The sequence below is a fragment of the Panthera pardus genome, unplaced genomic scaffold (assembly GCF_024362965.1).
Source record: "Panthera pardus isolate Hobbes unplaced genomic scaffold, ASM2436296v1 HiC_scaffold_15, whole genome shotgun sequence".
NCBI classification, from domain to species: Eukaryota; Metazoa; Chordata; class Mammalia; order Carnivora; family Felidae; genus Panthera; species Panthera pardus.
In genome coordinates this window covers 17,697,579-17,716,096 of record NW_026526710.1, presented here as the reverse complement: position 1 = coordinate 17,716,096, position 18,518 = coordinate 17,697,579, and the positions used below count along the sequence as shown (strand labels likewise).

Sequence of the window (18,518 nt, the reverse complement as noted above, 5' to 3'; positions counted from 1 at the left end):
GAATCTGATTCATGGCTAGGACCCATGTGGTTAGGGTTTATTTCCTTCGACATGTCCAGCATCGTTCGCGTCTAGAAGCGGACCACTCGGCTGCATCTGGGGGAGGCTGGCTGTTCCCAGCTAATGCCTGAAGTCTATTCCTGAAGAAACTGACTTAGCTAATACCGAGGCTGGCTGGAGATGCTAAATCAAAGAAGGTAGGAAGACACTGGCATTCTGCCACTGGAGGTTTTGCCCAGGGCTATTCCAGGGCCTCCACCTGCTCAGGTTGTATGTGTCAGGCCAATCTCCCCTTCAAAAATAAGATTTGACTATATTCCTGAGTTTCAAGTTTCCTGTTGAATTATCACTGAATTTTAGTAATCTATCATAGATGTCATGTGTCTGCTCTCAAAATTGCTGAACTGAGTCTGCTGTTTGCATGGCACACATCTGGAAATCAAAAGCACTAAGTTTAAGGTCTGCCTTTTGGTGTTGAAATATCAGTTTAAACTGAACACTTTATTCTTTACAAATAATAATAGTAGTATAGCTAATGCTGAGCTTACACTATGTGCCAGGTCCTGTACTAAACACTTTACATAGATCAACTCCTTTTAATTCTTATAAAACCCACGAGGGAGAAACTATTATTATTTTCATTGGTATGGATAAGGAAACTGAGGTATCTAGTTTCTTGTGCAAATTCACAGGATGTGGGAAAGTCATGATGATTACAGGAAATCTTTTTCTACAGCTTCCCTTTTTAAAAATTTTGGGTTTATGAGGTGTAATTTATATACAGTAAAAATCGCCCTTCTAGTTGTACAGTTTGATAAGATTTGACAAACAAATACACAGTCAAGATATAGAACATTTTCATCACCTCAAAAAGATCTCTTGTCCCTTTTGTGCTCGGTCTTTTTTCCACCCCCAGCCCTTAGCGACCACAGATCTGTATTCCATCTGCATAGTTCTGTCTTTTGAAGAATGTCATATAAATGGAATCATATAGTATGTAACCATTTATGTCTGTCTTCTTAGTGTACTGCTTTTGAGATTCACCCATGATTGTTTCTGTAGCTCCTTTTTATTGCTAAGAAGCATGCCTTTATACAAATCTATCACAATTTGTTCATCCATTTACCCATTGATAAACATTGGTCTGTCTATGATAAAGATGCTGTGAAGCTGCTCTTCACCTAAATGTACAGGTGTTTGTGTGAGCATGCGCTTTCATTTCTCTCGGGTAAATACCCAGAAGTAGGATTTCTGGGTCATATGCTAAGTGCGTATTTGGCATTATAAGACACTACCAACTGTTTTCCAAACTGGCCATTCTGGCAAACAATACGTGAGACTTCTTAGTTGCTCCTCATCCTCTCCTGCCCTTTGTATAGTCTTTTGTTTTGTTTTGTTTTGTTTTGTTTTGGTTTGGTTTTTAGAGTTAGCCATTCTAGCAGGTATACAGTGGTAACTCATGTTTTTAAAAAAAAAATTTTTTTAATGTTTGTTTATTTTTGAGAGAGAGAGACAGCACAAGCAGAGGAGGGGCAGAGAGAGAGAGGGAGACACAGAATTCAAAGAAGGCTCCAGGTTCTGAGCTGTCAGCACAGAGCCTGATGTGGGACTTGAACTCACAAACCGTGATATCATGACCTGAGCCGAAGTCATACGTTTAACCGACTGAGCCACCCAGGCGCCTCAACTCATTATGGTTTTAATTTGCATTTCTGTAATTACCAACAATGGTGAACATCTTTTCCTGTTCTTATTTGCCATCTGGTATATTCTTTTGGCCAAAAGAAGTTCCTTTAGCATTTTCTCTAATGCAGGTCTGCTGTCAGTGGCTTCTCTCAACTTTTGTTTGAGAAAACCTTATTTCACCTTCATTTTAGAAAAATGTTTTTGCTGGATATTGAATTCTATGCTGAGGTTGTTTTTTTTTTTCTTTATGTATCTCAAAAATGCTCCCTTGCCTTGTGACTTGCACAGTTTCTAGTGATGTTGGCTCTTTGTTCCCAGTACGTAATCTTTTCCCTTCTCTGCCTGCTTTCTGGAATTTATGTTTGTTTTTGGTTTTCAGCATTTGACTATGATGTATCTAGATGTGTTTTTTGTTTGTTTTGTTTGTTTTTGGTTTTTGTTTTTAAATTAGTTTGCTTGTTATTTGCCTAGATTCCTAGATCACCTATCATTGACTTTGGAGCATTCTTAGCCATTATCTCTTCAAATATTTCTTCTGCCCCCTTCTCTTTTTCTTCTCTTTCTAGAACTCCAGTTGTTAGATCATTTGATATTGTTCCACAGCTACTGGAGGCTCCATTCTATTTTCAGTTTTTTTCCTCACTTCTTTTTTTTCCTCTGTTTTTCATTTCAGATAATTTCTATTGACCTATCTTCAAATTTATTGATTCTTTCCTTAGCTGTGTGTAGTCTGTTTATAAGTCCATCAAAGGAATTCTTCATCTCTGATATTGTTTCATTTATAACATTTATATGTGACTCTTTTTTTAGTTACCATATCTTTACTGGAATTTCCAATCTGGCCAGGGATGTTGCCCATATTTTCCACTAGATCTTTTTTGTATTAATCATGTGGCCCCTGGCTGATAGTTCATAACATCTGCATCATTATTGACTCTGATCCTGTAGATTGTTTTATCGCTTGACCATGAGTCTTTTTTTTTCCACTTCTTTCCTTCCTTGCTTGCTTGTTTTATATGTGTGTTGTCATATTTTATTGAATGCCATACATTATGTGTAGAAGAACAGTAGAGACTGAGTATATAGAATAGTATATAGTATATAGACTGACTGTATAGTATATAGAATATATACTACATAGAATTCTGTATATAGTATACAGAAATGGGAAGGCCTGTTTAGTGTGGGGATTGAGCCATTATATCAGTAGTTGAGCTGGGTTTGGGTATTATTGTTTCTGTCTTTACCCTGAGTGTGCATCAGTCTTCAAATTCTTCCAGCGATAGGCTGCTGTTGTCTTGTGGCTTAGTGTGGAGCCTGGGATACCAGTGGGTTTTGGGTTTTTGGGGTTTTTTTCAGTGTTTCTGTTCCTTCCTCAGATTTGAGTAGCTTCTACATACCTTTGCCACAGAAGGGATCTTTCTTTACCCTCTTTCCCCTCCCTCAATGGCAGACTGCTGTTGCTTATTACTTGGTGCTATGCTAGTGGTGAGCTGAGGGGGTTCCTGCCCTCCTACTTCATACATAGTCTTAGACAGGACATTACTGGGCCTCAGAGGTGGGGCCTTTTCAGCATTCCCACACACCCCCTCTCTTGCCAGCAGTCAAACACTGCCTTGTTTGAATCCCATCTCTCAGGGGCAGCAGACCTCTGCTTTGCATTGGTGCAGGATCTGGGGGCTCAAGGCAGCCGGGGGCTGATGCCTTTGCCTCTGCTTTTCCCTCAGAAGCAGTGGGTCTTTGCCTGGTTACTCTGGCAGAAAGGAGGGAGTTTCCTGTTCCCTCCACTGAGGCAAACAGGTTTTGCTTCTGTCCCTCCAGTGGCCCTGGGAGCAAGAGGGTTTGCAGCAGCTTGAGGCTTTTGCCTCTTTTGAGAGGAGGGTCTAGGAAGCTGGCAATGTTTCACACCTGTCCACCAACAGCAGTGATCATTCCTGTACAAGTGCCACCAAGGGGCACTCTGGCCTCCTTCCCTACCCCAGTCATTCTTGTGGGCACTGGGTGAGGGTCTGCTCAGAACTGCTTGCAAGTGAGTGCAGATTCCCACCGTGTCTGGGGCCCCTGCTCATTCTAGACTGAGAGGCTAGCCCACGCTCAACATTTTAGCTCCTTTCATCTTACTTGCTTTTTTTTTTTTTTTTTTTTTGGTGGTCACCTCTTCCTCTCATGCCCTGTTAAAAATGAAATACTTTGGGCACCTGGGTGGCTCAGTCGGTTAAGCATCTGACTTCGGCTCAGGTCACGATCTCACAGTCTGTGAGTTCGAGCCCCACGTTGGGCTGTGTGCTGGCAGCTCAGAGCCTGGAGCCTGCTTTGGATTCTGTGTCTTCCTCTCTCTCTGCCCCTCCCCCGCTCACACTGTGTCTGTCTGTCTGTCTCTCTCACACACAAATAAACATTAAAAAAAAAAAAAAAAATGAAACACTTTGTGTGCCCTGACTCTCCTCAGAAGGACTTCTTACTTTTTAGAGGTCACTTCTCTTGGTGGTCTTGACACTTCAGCTTTCTGATGGTATAAGGAAGAGTTTTGAGCTTTTTCTCGTTGTCCGGATAGGAGCAGCATTCTCTTACTGCTTTCTACATACTGAAGGGAAGTGGGACTCCCCCTAAGCCTGCTTTTTAAATCCCAGTCATACACTCCATCTCAGGGACTTTCATTTCCAGGATCTCATTTACACTTCACTCATTCAGATACAGTGAAGTGGTTGTATCCCCTTCCGAGAATTCGCCAACCCCAAAGGGGAGTCCAGAGAAACCAAATGTGCTTAGTACAGAGTAATCAGAACCGAGTATTTCCCCTGTGCAGAAAGTCACATCTTGGGCCGGTTTTCTCCTGCTTGATAAATGTGTGGACCCTCACGTGAGCATCGCACCCCTAAGGTATCAGGGGTGCCCGAGCAGCTGTAAAGCCCTTCTCTTTTTACGACTTTAGTTCATCAAGTGCCTGCCCTGCCAAAGAGGCCCCAGCATATTCATGTGCTTCGTCTCATCTGTCCTCACGCATCCGTGTGATACAGGAACAGGTGGTGGTCTCTCCATCCTCCAAACGAGAGAGGCAGAGTTCTAGAAGTGAAGTGCAGCCCCCGGGATCACATCGCCCAGCTGGTCCCGAACCTAGACTCTCTGACTCCAGTCCTGCCCCCACGTAGGCCGAGCCTCTGTGCTCACTGTGCTGTGTGCTAATTCTAAAGTCTCCTGGGCAAAAAAAAAAGAACAACCAAAACCCTCTAAAGTCATTTGTTCAGGGTTTAAGCGATTCATTCTGTGATTTGATCCTGAAACCTAAGACAGTCTGGTCTTGTAGACAAAAAACAATGTCCCAAACTGGATCACATTAGTTAGGAAGAGTTTTGTTTGTAACTGTGGCTGAGCCCCAGGCTGAGGGCCAGTGTCCTTGTGTCTTCCACAGCTCTCGTTGGTGCCTGCGGCGGGAACTACTCGGCCATGACCGCAGTGGTCTATTCCCCTGACTTTCCCGATACCTACGCCACGGGGAGGGTCTGCTACTGGACCATCCGGGTTCCGGGAGCCTCTCACATCCACTTCAACTTCACCTTGTTCGACATCAGGGATTCCGCAGACATGGTGGAGCTGCTGGACGGCTACACCCACCGTGTCCTGGTCCGTTTCAATGGGAGGAACCGCCCACCTCTGTCCTTTAACGTCTCTCTGGATTTTATCATTTTGTATTTCTTCTCTGATCGCATCAATCAAGCCCAGGGATTTGCTGTCTTATACCAAGGTAACCCTTCCCGGCCTTCTTCGGGGCCCTCCAGGCTGTGCCTCACGCTCCGCTTGCACACTGTGGTGACCTGAGGGCCCCGGTCAGGTCTTGCTGGGGCTGTGAGTCAGGAGCTACAGGCTCAATTTGCAGGTTTTCCCACCTCCTATTTCAAAATTTGTGTACACTTCATGATACAGGAAAGAGGCAACACCTGTCAATTTTGCTACTTTAGTTGTTCGGATGACAATTTTCATGTCAGGGTTGAAAGAAGAACTGAAAGAAAGAGCTGAGACTGATAGAATTAGAAGGCTTTAAAAAGGTCATTTGGTCCATCCTCCTGCCTTTCAATATCCTAACCAATCCCAAAAGACTAGTTTCCCATCTTTCTTTAAACCCTCCTAAGGGACACCTGCCTGGCTCCGTCAGAAGTACATGCAACTCTTGATCTCAGAGTCATGAGTTGGAGCCCTTTGTTGAGTGTAGAGATTACTAAAAAAATAAATAAATAAACGTAGCTTTAAAAAGAAAATGAACAACAGGAAAAGCCCAATATAACTTTTAAAAAAGCCTTCCTAAGGTGGAGCCCCATTCTCTGACTCTGATGTGTACACGCATATGCCAGGCACATCTCTTTGCCAGCACGCAAGAAACACAAGGGTGTCTGCGACCTGGTCGTTGTCCTGGATGCCGAGGGCGTCAGGAACAGATCAATCAGTGTGTGCTACAGGAACTCAGAGGGAGGAGGCATCTCCTCAGGTGGGACAGTCTTGAGAACAGGTAGGATTTGGGTGAATAGTTAGGAAGAGGGTGCCATCGCTGCAGAGGTGCAAGGAAAACAAGAAAGTATGCTCAGGTGTCCTCAGAGAGACCAGTCAAATAGTAGGAGTTGACAGCTCCTTCCTTCTGTGACTTTCTGGGCCAGAGCCTGACAGGTTCTGCTTTGGGGCTAGTGGGGTCAGTGGAGAGAATTACGCGCAGAGGTGAACTAGAAAAAAACCCGCCTTCTCATAGCCAGTATTTTCTCCTCCGAAGTTCTCCGTTGTCTGTATCAGCATTCTTCTCACTTAATTCCTTTGATCTTCCAGCCGTCAAGGAAGAGCTGCCACAGGAGAGGCCCACTGCCAACCAGACACTGGCTGAGGTGATCACGGAGCAAGCCAACCTCAGCGTCAGTGCAGCCCGGTCCTCCAAAGTCCTCTATGTCATCACCACCAGCCCTAGCCACCCACCCCAGACTGTCCCAGGTAGCAGTTCCCAGATACCACCAAAGGGGATGGAAGCCACGGGGCTTGAGGGCAGTGCTTTTGGCAGTTAGAGAAAGAGCACTCTTCTGAGGCGGGTTGTGGGTACTGGCTCTGTGACGGTCCTGGCCTTTGAGGGACATTCTCTCATTAGCTTGATTCCTTGGTCCTTAGGAGAAAGTGCTCCCCTCCAAAGATCCAGCATGAGTGTCTTCGTACATTGTGATTAATCAGCTAATCCATCACTTTCTCACTTGGAGAATATCCTTCTGGAGCTCCAAGTTGTTGCTCGCTAAATTCACTGGCATTTACAAGAGCTCCATTCATTCATTCATTCATTCATTCAAAAGATATGTAAGCGCTTCAGTGGTGCCAGGCGCTGTTGTAGGCAGTCAACATCCCTGCCCTCCTATGGCCTGTAAGTGCGAAGAGAGAGACAAGAAGCAAAATAACAGGTCAGATAGTGACAAGAGCTGTGAAGAAAAGTTATGCAGGAGAGAGACAGTGGCTAACTTGGTTGGGGCATACTCTGTATTCTCTTCTGCCAGGGAAGGTGGAGCCTTTATGAGCTGGAAGACGTGCCAAGTACCTACCGTTAGTAGTTATCCAGCCTAGGTGTTTTCCCCTGCAGACCCCCTTAGAAGGTCAGGGAGGAGAGTCCATCCAGTGCTTGCTCTGCGTTGTTTGTTTTTATATCCCGGTAGGATTTCACGGGTCACACATCTCATTCCTCAGATAAGGAAACTGATGCCCAAAGAGTTTATGTAACTCATCTGTGTTTGCACAGTGATTCCAGTGGTAAAGACACAGTGTATATCACTCCTTTCAACTCCCAAGTTGAATGCACTCTGGCCCACACTGCCTGCTTCTCTCCAAGAGGGAGCTCGAGAGCAAGGCGAGGTGCTCAGAAGGCCCGGGGCTCCTTGCCAGCCCAGCTCTCCGCTGTGTTTGGTGGCTGCCCCCACCTACAGAGGGCTCCTCAGCCACACGTGCATTTCTGAGCTACCAGTGTTCATTTGTGGCTTCCAACAGACCTCCTTCTGAAAACTGAGCTCAAACGGGTCCAATAAGCCCTGTCTTTTATATTTGCAGGATGGACAGTATATGGCCTGGCAACCCTTCTCATCCTTACAGTCACGGCCATTGTAGCAAAGATACTTCTGCATGTCACATTCAAGTGAGTATGATAGAAAGTTGCCTGATTCCGGGAAGGGAAGGCTCTGAACTCCTTTTATGCTGCGCTTCATTTGTCTGGGAGCAATTGTAATATCAGAACATGATTCCAAAGCCCTTAGTCCTAAGGCAACATAACTCAGTACACATTCCTCATTCTCTGTAAAGTGAAATGTACAACTGGACAAATCTCACTGAGGTTTGAGGGATCGTGTTTGCTCCTGATTCAAGGGATATGATTTCAAGGAGGATTGAAACAGTCTGGGCATAAAAAGCAACAATTTCCAATTTTTGGCTTGTGCTGGCCCCTTAAAAAAATCTTCACATAAGAGCAAAGATTTCTAAAACACTCTCACTCATATTTCCTAATGCCTTCTAGAAATTAGGAAACATCCTTAGGAGGAGAATCCTAATATTTTATTATGTATTGCTTCATAATTATTTAAAAACAATTACTTAAGAGATCCTTCCGTTCTGACCAATAAGGAAAAAAATATTTCCTTCCCTTACTTTGCTACTTGGGTTTAACAGTTCCGACTTCCAGGAAAGGAGGCAATTATTCATGCTACTGATGTTTGTGTACTTACAGAGAAGAGCTCTGACTTTTGCTAGACTCTGTCTTTCCTATAGCTCCCGGGCCAGGCTTGCTCCTTTTTTCCCCCACCGGTTTTATTGAGCTATAACTGATATACAGGCTCTATTTCAAGGCCTTTCCTGACCATTGGTGTCTTATAAAAGCCACCCTTGTCCTGACCTTCTCACTTGCCCTCCACCACAGAAGTTTTGATATGCTGGCTCCTCCATTGCTTTGTGAAGGCTGCCCTTGTAGGCCTCTGTACTCTGTACCTCACATTTTTCAGTGGAAACAATGTCTTTTTTAATGTTTACTGAGTTCATTCTCATATATAATAAGAGATATAATATAATTTGTATATAATTTATATATAATATTATATATATGCATATATATACATGTCTATATCTATATCTATCTCTATATCTATATCTATACATATCTTTTTTGTAAGTCGCAATTCACATGGTCTGGGAAAGCCTCTCAGGTGCAGCAAGAGAGCAGGAGGCTTTCTGTAGGGCCCAGCACTCTGCCACACACCCAGGCCCTAAAGCACATGTCTGACTCCCTTGTGACACTGGGGTCCCTCTGCAGCTTCCCTAGCAGGCAGCCCTGGGGGCTGACATGGGGACAAGGGCACGTGTTGGCAATAAGGCAGGACCTGCTTCAGAGATTTTGGCTTTCTCTTGTTTTAACTAGGTGGGCTTCCAGATAAATATCATTGAAGAAATGTTCTATTTAAAAAAGAAAAAGAAAAAGAGAGAGAGAAGGAAAGGAAAGAAAGGAAAGAGAGAAAGACAGAAAGAAAGAAAGAAAGAAAGAAAGAAAGAAAGAAAGAAAGAAAGAAAGAAAGAAAGAAAGAAAGAAAGAATTTGAAAACTCATAATGTCTCAGGCCAGCCCCTTCCAGATTTGAATAGCTCTTCCAGTTAGAAAGTTCTTTGTTATATGAGCTGGAATCTGTGCTGCTGCATTTCCATCCCACGGGACACATTTCATTCACACAATAGGCCTTCAGACCTCCAACAGGCATCTGTTAGGTCTTTCCTGAGGCCTCACCTCACTCATTGTCCCATTTCAAAAGTACAGGTATCTCAGGAGACAGTAAGTTGTTTTGGGTGCTTTGTCGTGTTCTTCTTGAAATATTAAGTTGTTTTTGTTTGACAGATCCCATCGTGTTCCTGCTTCAAGGGACCTTAGGGATTGTCGTCAGCCAGGGACGTCGGGGGAAATCTGGACCATTTTTTATGAGCCTTCTACTTCGATTTCCATCTTTAAGAAGAAGCTTAAGGGTCAGAGTCAACAAGATGACCGTAATCCTCTTGTGAGTGACTAAAAGCTCCCTTCGCCATGCCCAGGACACGAGGTCCCTCTGAGATCAAGGCCACTGGGGACCCGTGGTTTCCTCTGAGCGACTCTCCCTGCCTCTCCCTTGGCCTCTCTGTCAGCCTCGGCAGGAGCGCCATCCTACGAACCGAACCGGGAAGGGACACCTTGCTGCGGGGGCAGGCGTAGCCTGGACTCGCCCTGCTTCATCACTGCACTTAGGAGAGAGACTCAAGGTCCCGGGGTCTGGGCCTTCCCTGTACCTCTGTCTCTCTCATCTAGGAATGGAGGTGTCAGGACAGAGGGGCTGTGATGGCAGAGATGGTTGTGTCTAGCACTGGGCTCAGGTACCTTCTAGACAACGGTAGGGTGGTGGGTAGGTGTAGTGTATGCTGAGTCTTGCTTGCTTCTTCTCTGTTTTGTCCTCACAAATCGCTTTCTCCTGGTCTTTATGGTTTAAGACGGAGAATTCTGAGGTTCTCTTGGGGACTGGCTTGGTCCTGTACTCCTGGGCATTAGCACCCCAAAGCATAAAGAGGGCCTGTGCTCTGTGCTGACTCTGGGGCCTAGCTCGTTGGGTGCTGAATGAGGATGGGCCTCCTCCAACCTGGGAGAGCCTGGGAATTGACCCCAAATCACGTCAAACGTGCCACCTGCCACACACGGGCTTCTCTCTACAGCTTCTTTCCTTGGCCTGGTGATCAGCAGAGCAAGCCTGCAGACGGTTGTATAAAACATCCATGTCGGCTCTACGGAAAGCTTTTATAGGTGCTCAGTGACTCCTCATTGTATTAGATGACCTGACCTTGCCCCTGAGCAGCTCACAGTCCTGTGGAACTTGAGCCAGGCCCCGTCTCTCTGCGATTCTCTCAGTTCAGTATGGGGCTTAGCCTTTAGACAGCATTAAGTGCGACCCAGGCGCCAGCAGTCCCTCCTTTGAGCGTCCCTCGTCTTAAAAGAAGATGAAAAAACAGCAGGCAGCCTGCGCTCTCTGAGGCCCTCTCTGTCCCTTCTTATGGGGACAGAGGGCAGTTCTGGAAAAGCTCAGTGGGCAGGGAGAGGGCTCTTGCCCCTGGCCTCGCACTACCCAGACCTTCAGATGGGGAAGGGAGTTGCTGGGAGTGGCATGAGGGCTGAGAGAGGGAGGCTTTGGGGGCCGGAGACCCTCCGAAGGTAGGCCTCCTAAGATTGACGGGTGCAGCTGCAGTGGCTGCCGGTTGAGAGCAAGAGCCTTCTCCAGCTTAGAAGTCCCCCGCATCCGTCCAAAAGTAGGCTTTGTCAGCAGCAGCTGAGAAGAGCAGCCCATGCCTCTGAGGGCCAGGCCTGGGCGATTGTCAGAGCGTGACTGTCCCAGCGGCACCTGGGCCTCTGGCCTCACAGTTCTCTCTTCGGAGCACTTTGCCCACCTCTCTCAAATCCCTAAGCTACTGCCTGCTGTGGCCTTTCCTGGGGTTCCGCCATGCTGGCAACCCATCTGTGTACCTGGCTGCTCCCAGAAAGGCCGAGGACCGTGTGGGGCCAGCTGGGAGGTGTCTGCAGGGCGACATGACACCCGGCAACCAGGGGAGATGTTGGGACCCGGCCAGCATAGGGGCACGAGAAGGGGGGAATGGCGCAGTGTGTCCACAGGAGGGCAGGGGCGCTGCCCCAGGTACCGGGTCAGGCCTGTGGCAGGCACGGAGCTGCTCGATGCTGTCTTCACACTTTGATCTGGAAAGGATAATTACCCGGGAGCAGCTGTCCACAGGCCTCTGGGTCTGCAGGGAGAGGCCTGTCCCACACAACTGGAAATACACTGACATGTGCAGTCTCCCCTCTAAGCTATTCCCGGCTGTCGCGGAATCTCCTCTGAACCAAGTGTCAGGTGTATGCAGTCACAAAGGGCCCTGTGCCCTGAATAGATCCACTGATAGCACAAAGGGAATGTGGAATTTAGCCCCTGGAGGGGGTTGCCTGGCCAAACGGCAGTTGTTCAGCTGCCTAGGGCTTCCTGTGGCCGTTGGCCTTTGGGGCATCCCGTGGGCCCTGCCACCCACCCTGCCCACCTTACACAGCCAGTGTGTTGTCTGAGTCTGCAGCTGGAGCAGCCCATTCGGAGTCCCAGGAAGTGCTGGTGACGCCCCAGTGACCTCCTTCCTGCTGGTCCTGGCACAGCCCATTGCCAGCAGGATCAACTTACTGTCCAGGGAGCAGCCCCAGGAAACCCAAACCAGCCTCAGGACAGCGCTGGGGGAGAGGCCATAAATTGTCCCAGGCCGAACCTCCATAAACACCTCAGCCTCAGCCCTGGCCCTGGTTGGAACCTGTCAGCAACACCCCACAGAGGGTCCCCTGTGGCTAAGTAAATACCTGAGAAATAAATTGTCCCAGAGGAAGTGAGGGATGCTTCCAGGAGCACGGTAGGAGGCCTATACTTGATCTGGAAAGATCTGTACTTTGGAGAGAAAGTGGAGATGGGAGGGGTTGAAAAGCATGCCCCTGAGAAAGGATCACATGCAGATTATGCAAGAGGAAGGGGAGGGGCTTTGGGGACCACCACGGCTGCCGCTTTGAAAGCATCCTGCCCAGACCCTGTGCCCTGAGGTGATAGAGGGAAGGAGGAAGAGGCTGTAACAGGGCCTCTGGGCCTGTGTGCCCTCCTCACCCCTTTACTGCGGGACCAGGGAGGGAGCTCTGCCGGTAGCTGATCTTGAGGCCTCCGTGGTAAATGCACTGCAGCCAGTTGTGAACCTGATCTCTGGTCTCTTAGCCGCCTTTCACAGTGTCCTTGGCCCCTCTGGAAGGCACATGGCGCCCCATGTTCTTCCCCAAGTGTCCAATTACTTGCAGAACAGAGGAGGTGTAGGCATGAACCCCAGGTGTCTCCTCCACATCCCCCTTGTCAGGACAGGGTTGAGGCCTCTTTCTGGGCGTGAGCAAGGTAACCAGGCTGCTGTGACTTCTTCAGTGTGGGTTCTGGCTCAAGATTCCCATCGGCCAGAAACCCACAAAGATCAAAGCACTAACAAGTACAGCTGTTCTGGCCCTCAGGCCAAACCCATACAACCCTACCCACTCGCCCCATTGTCAGCCCAGGGCAGGAGCTGGCCTGACCCCCTCAGGATCCCACGAGGCCGTCTTGACGCACCAGCAGGGCTCGTAGGCCATCGCCAAGCCCGGTGCATCCTGGGCACTTGATCTTCACGAGCACTTATCAGTGGATGGCCTCCGAGATCCCGTCTCCCTTGTCTGATGAGGCCATCCAGGTCTCCCAGAGCCCAGCCAGCTCCCCACCCCACCCCACAGCCCAGTCAACCCCCACCCTCTTGGGTTTCGGATCTCCTGTTTGGTGTTTGATGTCTGCTTTTGTTACTACCTTGGGAACTTTTAACTTCGTGATTGTTTCCTCTGGTGTCTTTGTTTACCTTCCTCACTGTTCTACCTCCTGGCCAGGTCTCTCAGCTTAGCTGCCCTGGCGCGGGGTATTTCTTAAACCTTCCAGCTGCAGCTGCCTCCCCTCAGACTGGACAGCTCAGGGGTGACGAGGGGCCTCACCTGCTGCCTGCAGACCCCAGCAGAGCCCATGTCACAGGCTTCTGTCTTGCCAAGTCAAACATACTCAACAAGGCAGAAGTGGGGAGTGGAGGAAAGTCTGAGGTAAATCTGCTTCAGAAAGGATGTGTCTTCAGGAGCACACAGTGGGGGACCCTTTCCCTTCCCGCACAGGGAGCTGCCATTTTGGGGTTCACGCAGCGTCAAGACCTGCCCACATCCAGACTCACCTTCCCACAGGGATCTTGACTCTGGATGACAAGGCTTTATTTGTAAATATGCTCTTAATATGCAACTTTGAGAATAAAATAGAAACATCATGTATTTTAAAATATAAGATGAAGTGTGACGCACTGTATACAATTTAATATATATTTTTAGGATTTTGTTATTTAAGAAAATGGAATGTAATGGTACTTAACTTTTACAAAAGAGAGAAAAATGTTATTTTTACTGTCTGGAGAAAATAAATATTCTCACTGTTGTAGAAACAGCGATGGGCCCCCTAGCATGTCGTTTTTACAGGGGTGCCCCCAGCACCTTGGAATGAGGCGGGTGGCCCTGCTGGCAGACTGTGTGCTTTTCCGAGGTCCACGCAAATGCCAGGCCTCACCGTTTGCTCAGTTTCTCCTGTTAGTGGTTCCAGATTTCCTCAGGTGTCATCATAGCTTTGACCCACAGTGGATCTTCAGCCAGCCAGACCTGACGGAGTTAGAATTCCACATCAACATACCACACCTCGGAATCGGGGGCAGGCCACGGGGAGAGCCACGGGCTTTGCGCACAGAAAGACCCAGGTTTGAATTGACCTTGGTTCTGTCAGTCCACTCCTTGGCCTCAGCTTCTCCTTCTGTAAAATGGCATCGTATGTATGTCTCAAAAGGTTATGAGGATTAAGTGAGAAATGTATGTAAACTGCTTATGTAGTGATATCCCGTGTGGATTTCATCTCGCCTTTCAGAGCAACGGTCCTTCCCCCCTCCCCTTCTTTTTAACAGTCCCGGTAGGAGCTCTATGTAGGAGCCGTGTGCTCCCGTCCGGCGCTGCACACACCCTAGCAGCCGTTTGGTGGGTGCTGTCGTCCCTGTTTCGCTGGTGAGGAGACAGGCTGAGAGAGGGGCCAGGGCAGGAGTTGAGAGCCCAGACCTGGAGCCAGCCTGCCGGGACTCAGCTCCCACCATTCATTCGCCGCGGCCAGGGAATGTGAAACAGGCAGCCTTTGAAGGGTTTTGGCAGAGGGATGACATCAGATTCCCAGTTTAGAACCATTTCCTACTTGAATAAGGAAAAACAGTTGTAGTGGGGTAAGGCCAAGGGCAAGGAGGCCAATCGGGAGGCTCGGACAGACACAGGTCCAGACGACAGATGCAGAGGGCTGTGGATGGAGGGGAGGCTCCAGGCTGAGAGACAGCACGCCATACCCATCGGCCAGGGCCTGAGGCTCACACCCCAACCCCACCACTTACCACATGACCTTGGGCCACTGACCCAGCTCTGTGTGCCTACCTTCTCATCTGTCAGCTGGGAACAATCACAGCATGTACCTCATAGAGTCGGAATGAGTTATTACCTGTAGTTTGTTTTCAGAAAGTGGTAGCTGTTACTCTAGAATGGAGGTGGGAGATTAAGAACAAAAATGATGCCCAAGGATTCTGACTGGGGGCTGAGGGGAGGGGAGAGGGTTCAGTTTTTGAGGTAAAGATTGACCGTGGCGCCAGGTGTGAGAGAAAACAAGCTGAGTTCTGTCTGGACTAAGTCGAGTGAGGGCCCTGTGGGACACTGAGGCAGCCTGAGACGCACGGAGGGTCAGGTCCAGGGAGCACAGTCCACGGAAAAGTGGGCACAGACAACCTCCTGGGGTGTGTCTGAGGCCATTCCAGAAGGCTGCTGAGGACAGTGTCTCAGAGCACAGGCAGATGAGGAGGGGGCTGGGCAGGACCCAGGGTCGAGGGCAGGACCAGGGTGGGGGGTTGGCGGGGCAGGAGAGGGGGCAACCCCCAAAGCCAAGTTTCTGACCTGACTGGTTCAGGCACAGGCACACACTGCTGGTTGTATGAGCCTCAGTTCCAAAATCTTAGGAGGTGCTTTGCCAGGTAAGGTCCCCGCCCCAGCCGGTCCTGGCTACAAGAAAAGGAGGCACCGGCCAGTCCAACAAAAGAACATGAGCAGATGTGTCTCTCGAAACCTGCCTGGATCACTTGCCTCAGAATCCCTGATGTACTTGTCCAAAATGCAGGTTACTGGGCCCCACCTGCTGAGTCAGAATCCCTGGGAAGCTTCCTAAATAATGTCAGTGCTCGCTGAAGTTTGACAACTGTCTTAATCTGTCTGATAAGTTCAGTTGGTAGTCACCTTCTCTTCGGGAAATGAATTGTCCACACGCAGGTGCAGACGGCTGCCTCCTTTGCTGCTGGCAGCATATGTGTTACTCAGCTGCAAAGTCTACCACCTGGGACAGAGAGGGGTATCAGATAAAAGGCACAGCACAGCAGGTATTCCAGATACTTCTCTGGTATGGAGACCAAGTGCCCCTTTGCCCGCTATCCTCCCCGTGCGTCGCCAGCAGCCAGCACTCACACCCGCTGTGGCCCTCGGAATATGAGGGTTCCTTAAAGGCCAGCTTCACCTGAGTGTTTATCCTCTCTCTTTTCCTGGAAGCTCTCTCCTTCCATGAAGGAAAATAGTTTTGGTGGCTGATGGAAAACAAATGGGGTGGCCTTGCTGTTGAATCAGCCTGCCACAGAAAAATGGATGCAGCCAGAGTGTGCAACTCTCCTGCCTAAAACAGGACTGGGAAGAGCCCCCCACACCCATCTGTGTGGGCTTTGGGGGCCACCAACCTGGACCTCGTCCCCTTGTTCTCCCAAACCCTCGAGATGCGGACATTGTAAGACCCGCCCATGGGGAGCCAGCACCAGCCCCATCCTTTGTCAGGCAATCAAAGGCTCTTCTTCCTGTGGAGACAAAAAGGGCTGGACAAGAGTGACCTTGTCTCCAAGCTTGGAAGTCACATGATTGTCTCTTCTCCCCATGGGCTGTGTGTGCCTGAAACTTCAGACCATCTCTGGGAACTGGGAAGCTTTTGTTCCCCGGTGGCGGGGTCGGGTCCCCATGGGGGATTGTTTTTTCTTGGCTGAAAGGGACACTTTGGGGATAGAATATTTCAACCTCAAGAAGCAGCAATATTTGCTTGTAGCTGGAACTCTTCGTTTCTGGTCTCCAGCTGTTGTCTGAATGGGACTATGCCTGGTAACTGAGGGCGGGCCTCACTGGGCTGGGCTGGCCGTGGACCAGCCCGTGTCCAGGGAGGCCCGTCTCCAGGACAGCCCGGAGGCAAGGATGGCTGCGGCCCTCCCAAAGGTGCTCACTGAGCTCTGGAATCGGCCTCCTAGCAGCAATGACTGGGCTAGAGAATGGCTCCACAGGGAAGCATTTCAGGGGGAAAGTGGATCCAAGATTAACGTGCAGAATAACTCCTCAGGGGACGAGCAGAAAGGACTGAAACAGCCAAGGCTTTTGCAACTGAGGAGCTTCAGATATCACTTATTTCACTCTTAGGAATGTTTAGCATTGTCCCCATTCAAATGAGGCCACCAAACTTTTAAAAACTTAGTAGGGGCCTGCTACTTTGCGCGTTAATCGTGTGAACACGTTTTGGGGCGCCTGGGTGGCTCAGTTGGTTGAGCGTCCAACTTCCATTCAGGTCATGATCTCACGGTTCATGAGTTTGAGCCCCGCGTCAGGCTTGCTGCTGTCAGTGCAGAATTTGCTTCAGATCCTCTGTCCCCCTCTCTGCCTCGCCCCTGCTCACTCACTCACTCTCTCTCTCTCCCTCTCAAAAGCTGAATAAACATTTTTAAAAAATCGTGTGAATATATTTAATGAACATGCTTTAGCTGCTAGCACCAAAGATAAAATTGGATCAAGGGCACCGAGGGGTATTCAAACCTCCCATTTGGCCCAATATGGGGCAATTTTTTGTTGGGCTTGGAGGTGAGCTGAGGAAAGCACTTTTCAATGTGCAAGGATAATAATAATGATGAAGGTGATGATCATTAACAGCCAGACACTGTGCCTAGCACTTGAGAGACAAGACTACATTCATCTTTGGGACAATCCAGCCTGTGGACCTAGGCTCACAGAAGGGGCTCAGCCCAGGGGAGGGCAGAGCCAGGATCCAGCCCCCGTCCACTGGCTCTGAAACCAGGGGGCCTTACTCCTGTTGTGCTGCAGGCCTCTTCCGCCCAGGCAGGGGCATGGGCTCTGAGGAAGGCCCCGCAGCCCCCAAGTATCTCCCCATCATGAGCGTCACCTCCAGACAGCCCAGGGACAGTACCAATCAATTTTCTTGGAGCAGGGAAGGCATCAGACCTATGTTTCTTTACCTATTTGTGGACAAAGGACCCTCTGAGAATCAGATGAATGTTATCAAGCCCCTCCCCTCCCCCGAAGACCCCACCTACAAAAATCTGCATAGAAATTCTGGAGATTCAGAGACACTCTCCCCTCCCTGAAACCGTCCCATGGACTTTAGCTTTAGAATTTCTCCATTAAGCTATAAGCAAGTTTACCTAAAAGTTAAAATTAGGCCAAAAGAGTGGCCTAATAATAACAACCGTGGATACACTTTCCTGATCACTTATTAAGTGTCCAGCAACCTTTTCTGCTAGATAATAACTATTTTAGACTTTGCAGGCCATGGGGTCTCTGGTCTCTGTCACAACTACTCAGCTCTCTGCACTAGTTGGGAGGTATCTGCTTGCCAGAAACAGGGCCCATCCGCTGGGACCCTCAAGGATCCCATATGGCACTGCCCATCTTGGCGCCATCCAGACAGTTCCGTGAGGGGTGGGGGATTGATGGGTGGGTGGGGAAGGCTCACCAAGGCCCGTGAGTAAGCAGCCACAGCCAACATGTAAATAAACCTAATTTATGAACACTGACACTTGAGTTGTATATAACTTTCACATGCCACCCACTATTCTTTTAATTTTTCCCCCAATCAAAAAGTGTAAAAGCTATCCCCAGCTCGTGGGCCCAACCAAACAGGGGACAAGCCCGCAGCCCAGGGTTTGCTGCCCCCTGCGCTATGCTGAGCACTTTTCATATTATTTCATGCTCCCAACACCTGTATGGATTAGGCATTCTTATTATACCTTTGTCAGATGAGGCCACTGAGGCTCAGAGAGGTTAAGTAACTCACTGAAGAAGCACAGGAGTCAGCACTGGAACCCCCTCCCAAAACTACTTGCTTTCCAGAGAAA

General features: G+C 48.8%; 1 protein-coding gene across 2 annotated transcripts in view; it reads left to right on the top strand.

The window, feature by feature from the left end:
* The window catches only part of KREMEN1 (kringle containing transmembrane protein 1), a 72,614-nt gene extending 58,865 nt beyond the window's left edge, over positions 1 to 13,749 (top strand). The window contains exons 6-9 of one of the 2 annotated variants that reach the window (XM_019426559.2): positions 5,096 to 5,428; positions 6,496 to 6,657; positions 7,744 to 7,828; positions 9,565 to 13,749. In XM_019426559.2, the coding sequence (XP_019282104.1) occupies positions 5,096 to 5,428; positions 6,496 to 6,657; positions 7,744 to 7,828; positions 9,565 to 9,733 (749 nt within the window). In that variant the 3' untranslated portion in view covers positions 9,734 to 13,749. The remainder of the gene's footprint in view (positions 1 to 5,095; positions 5,429 to 6,495; positions 6,658 to 7,743; positions 7,829 to 9,564) is intronic. The other variant, XM_019426560.2, reaches the window with a different exon arrangement.
* The last annotated feature ends 4,769 nt before the right edge of the window (positions 13,750 to 18,518 follow it).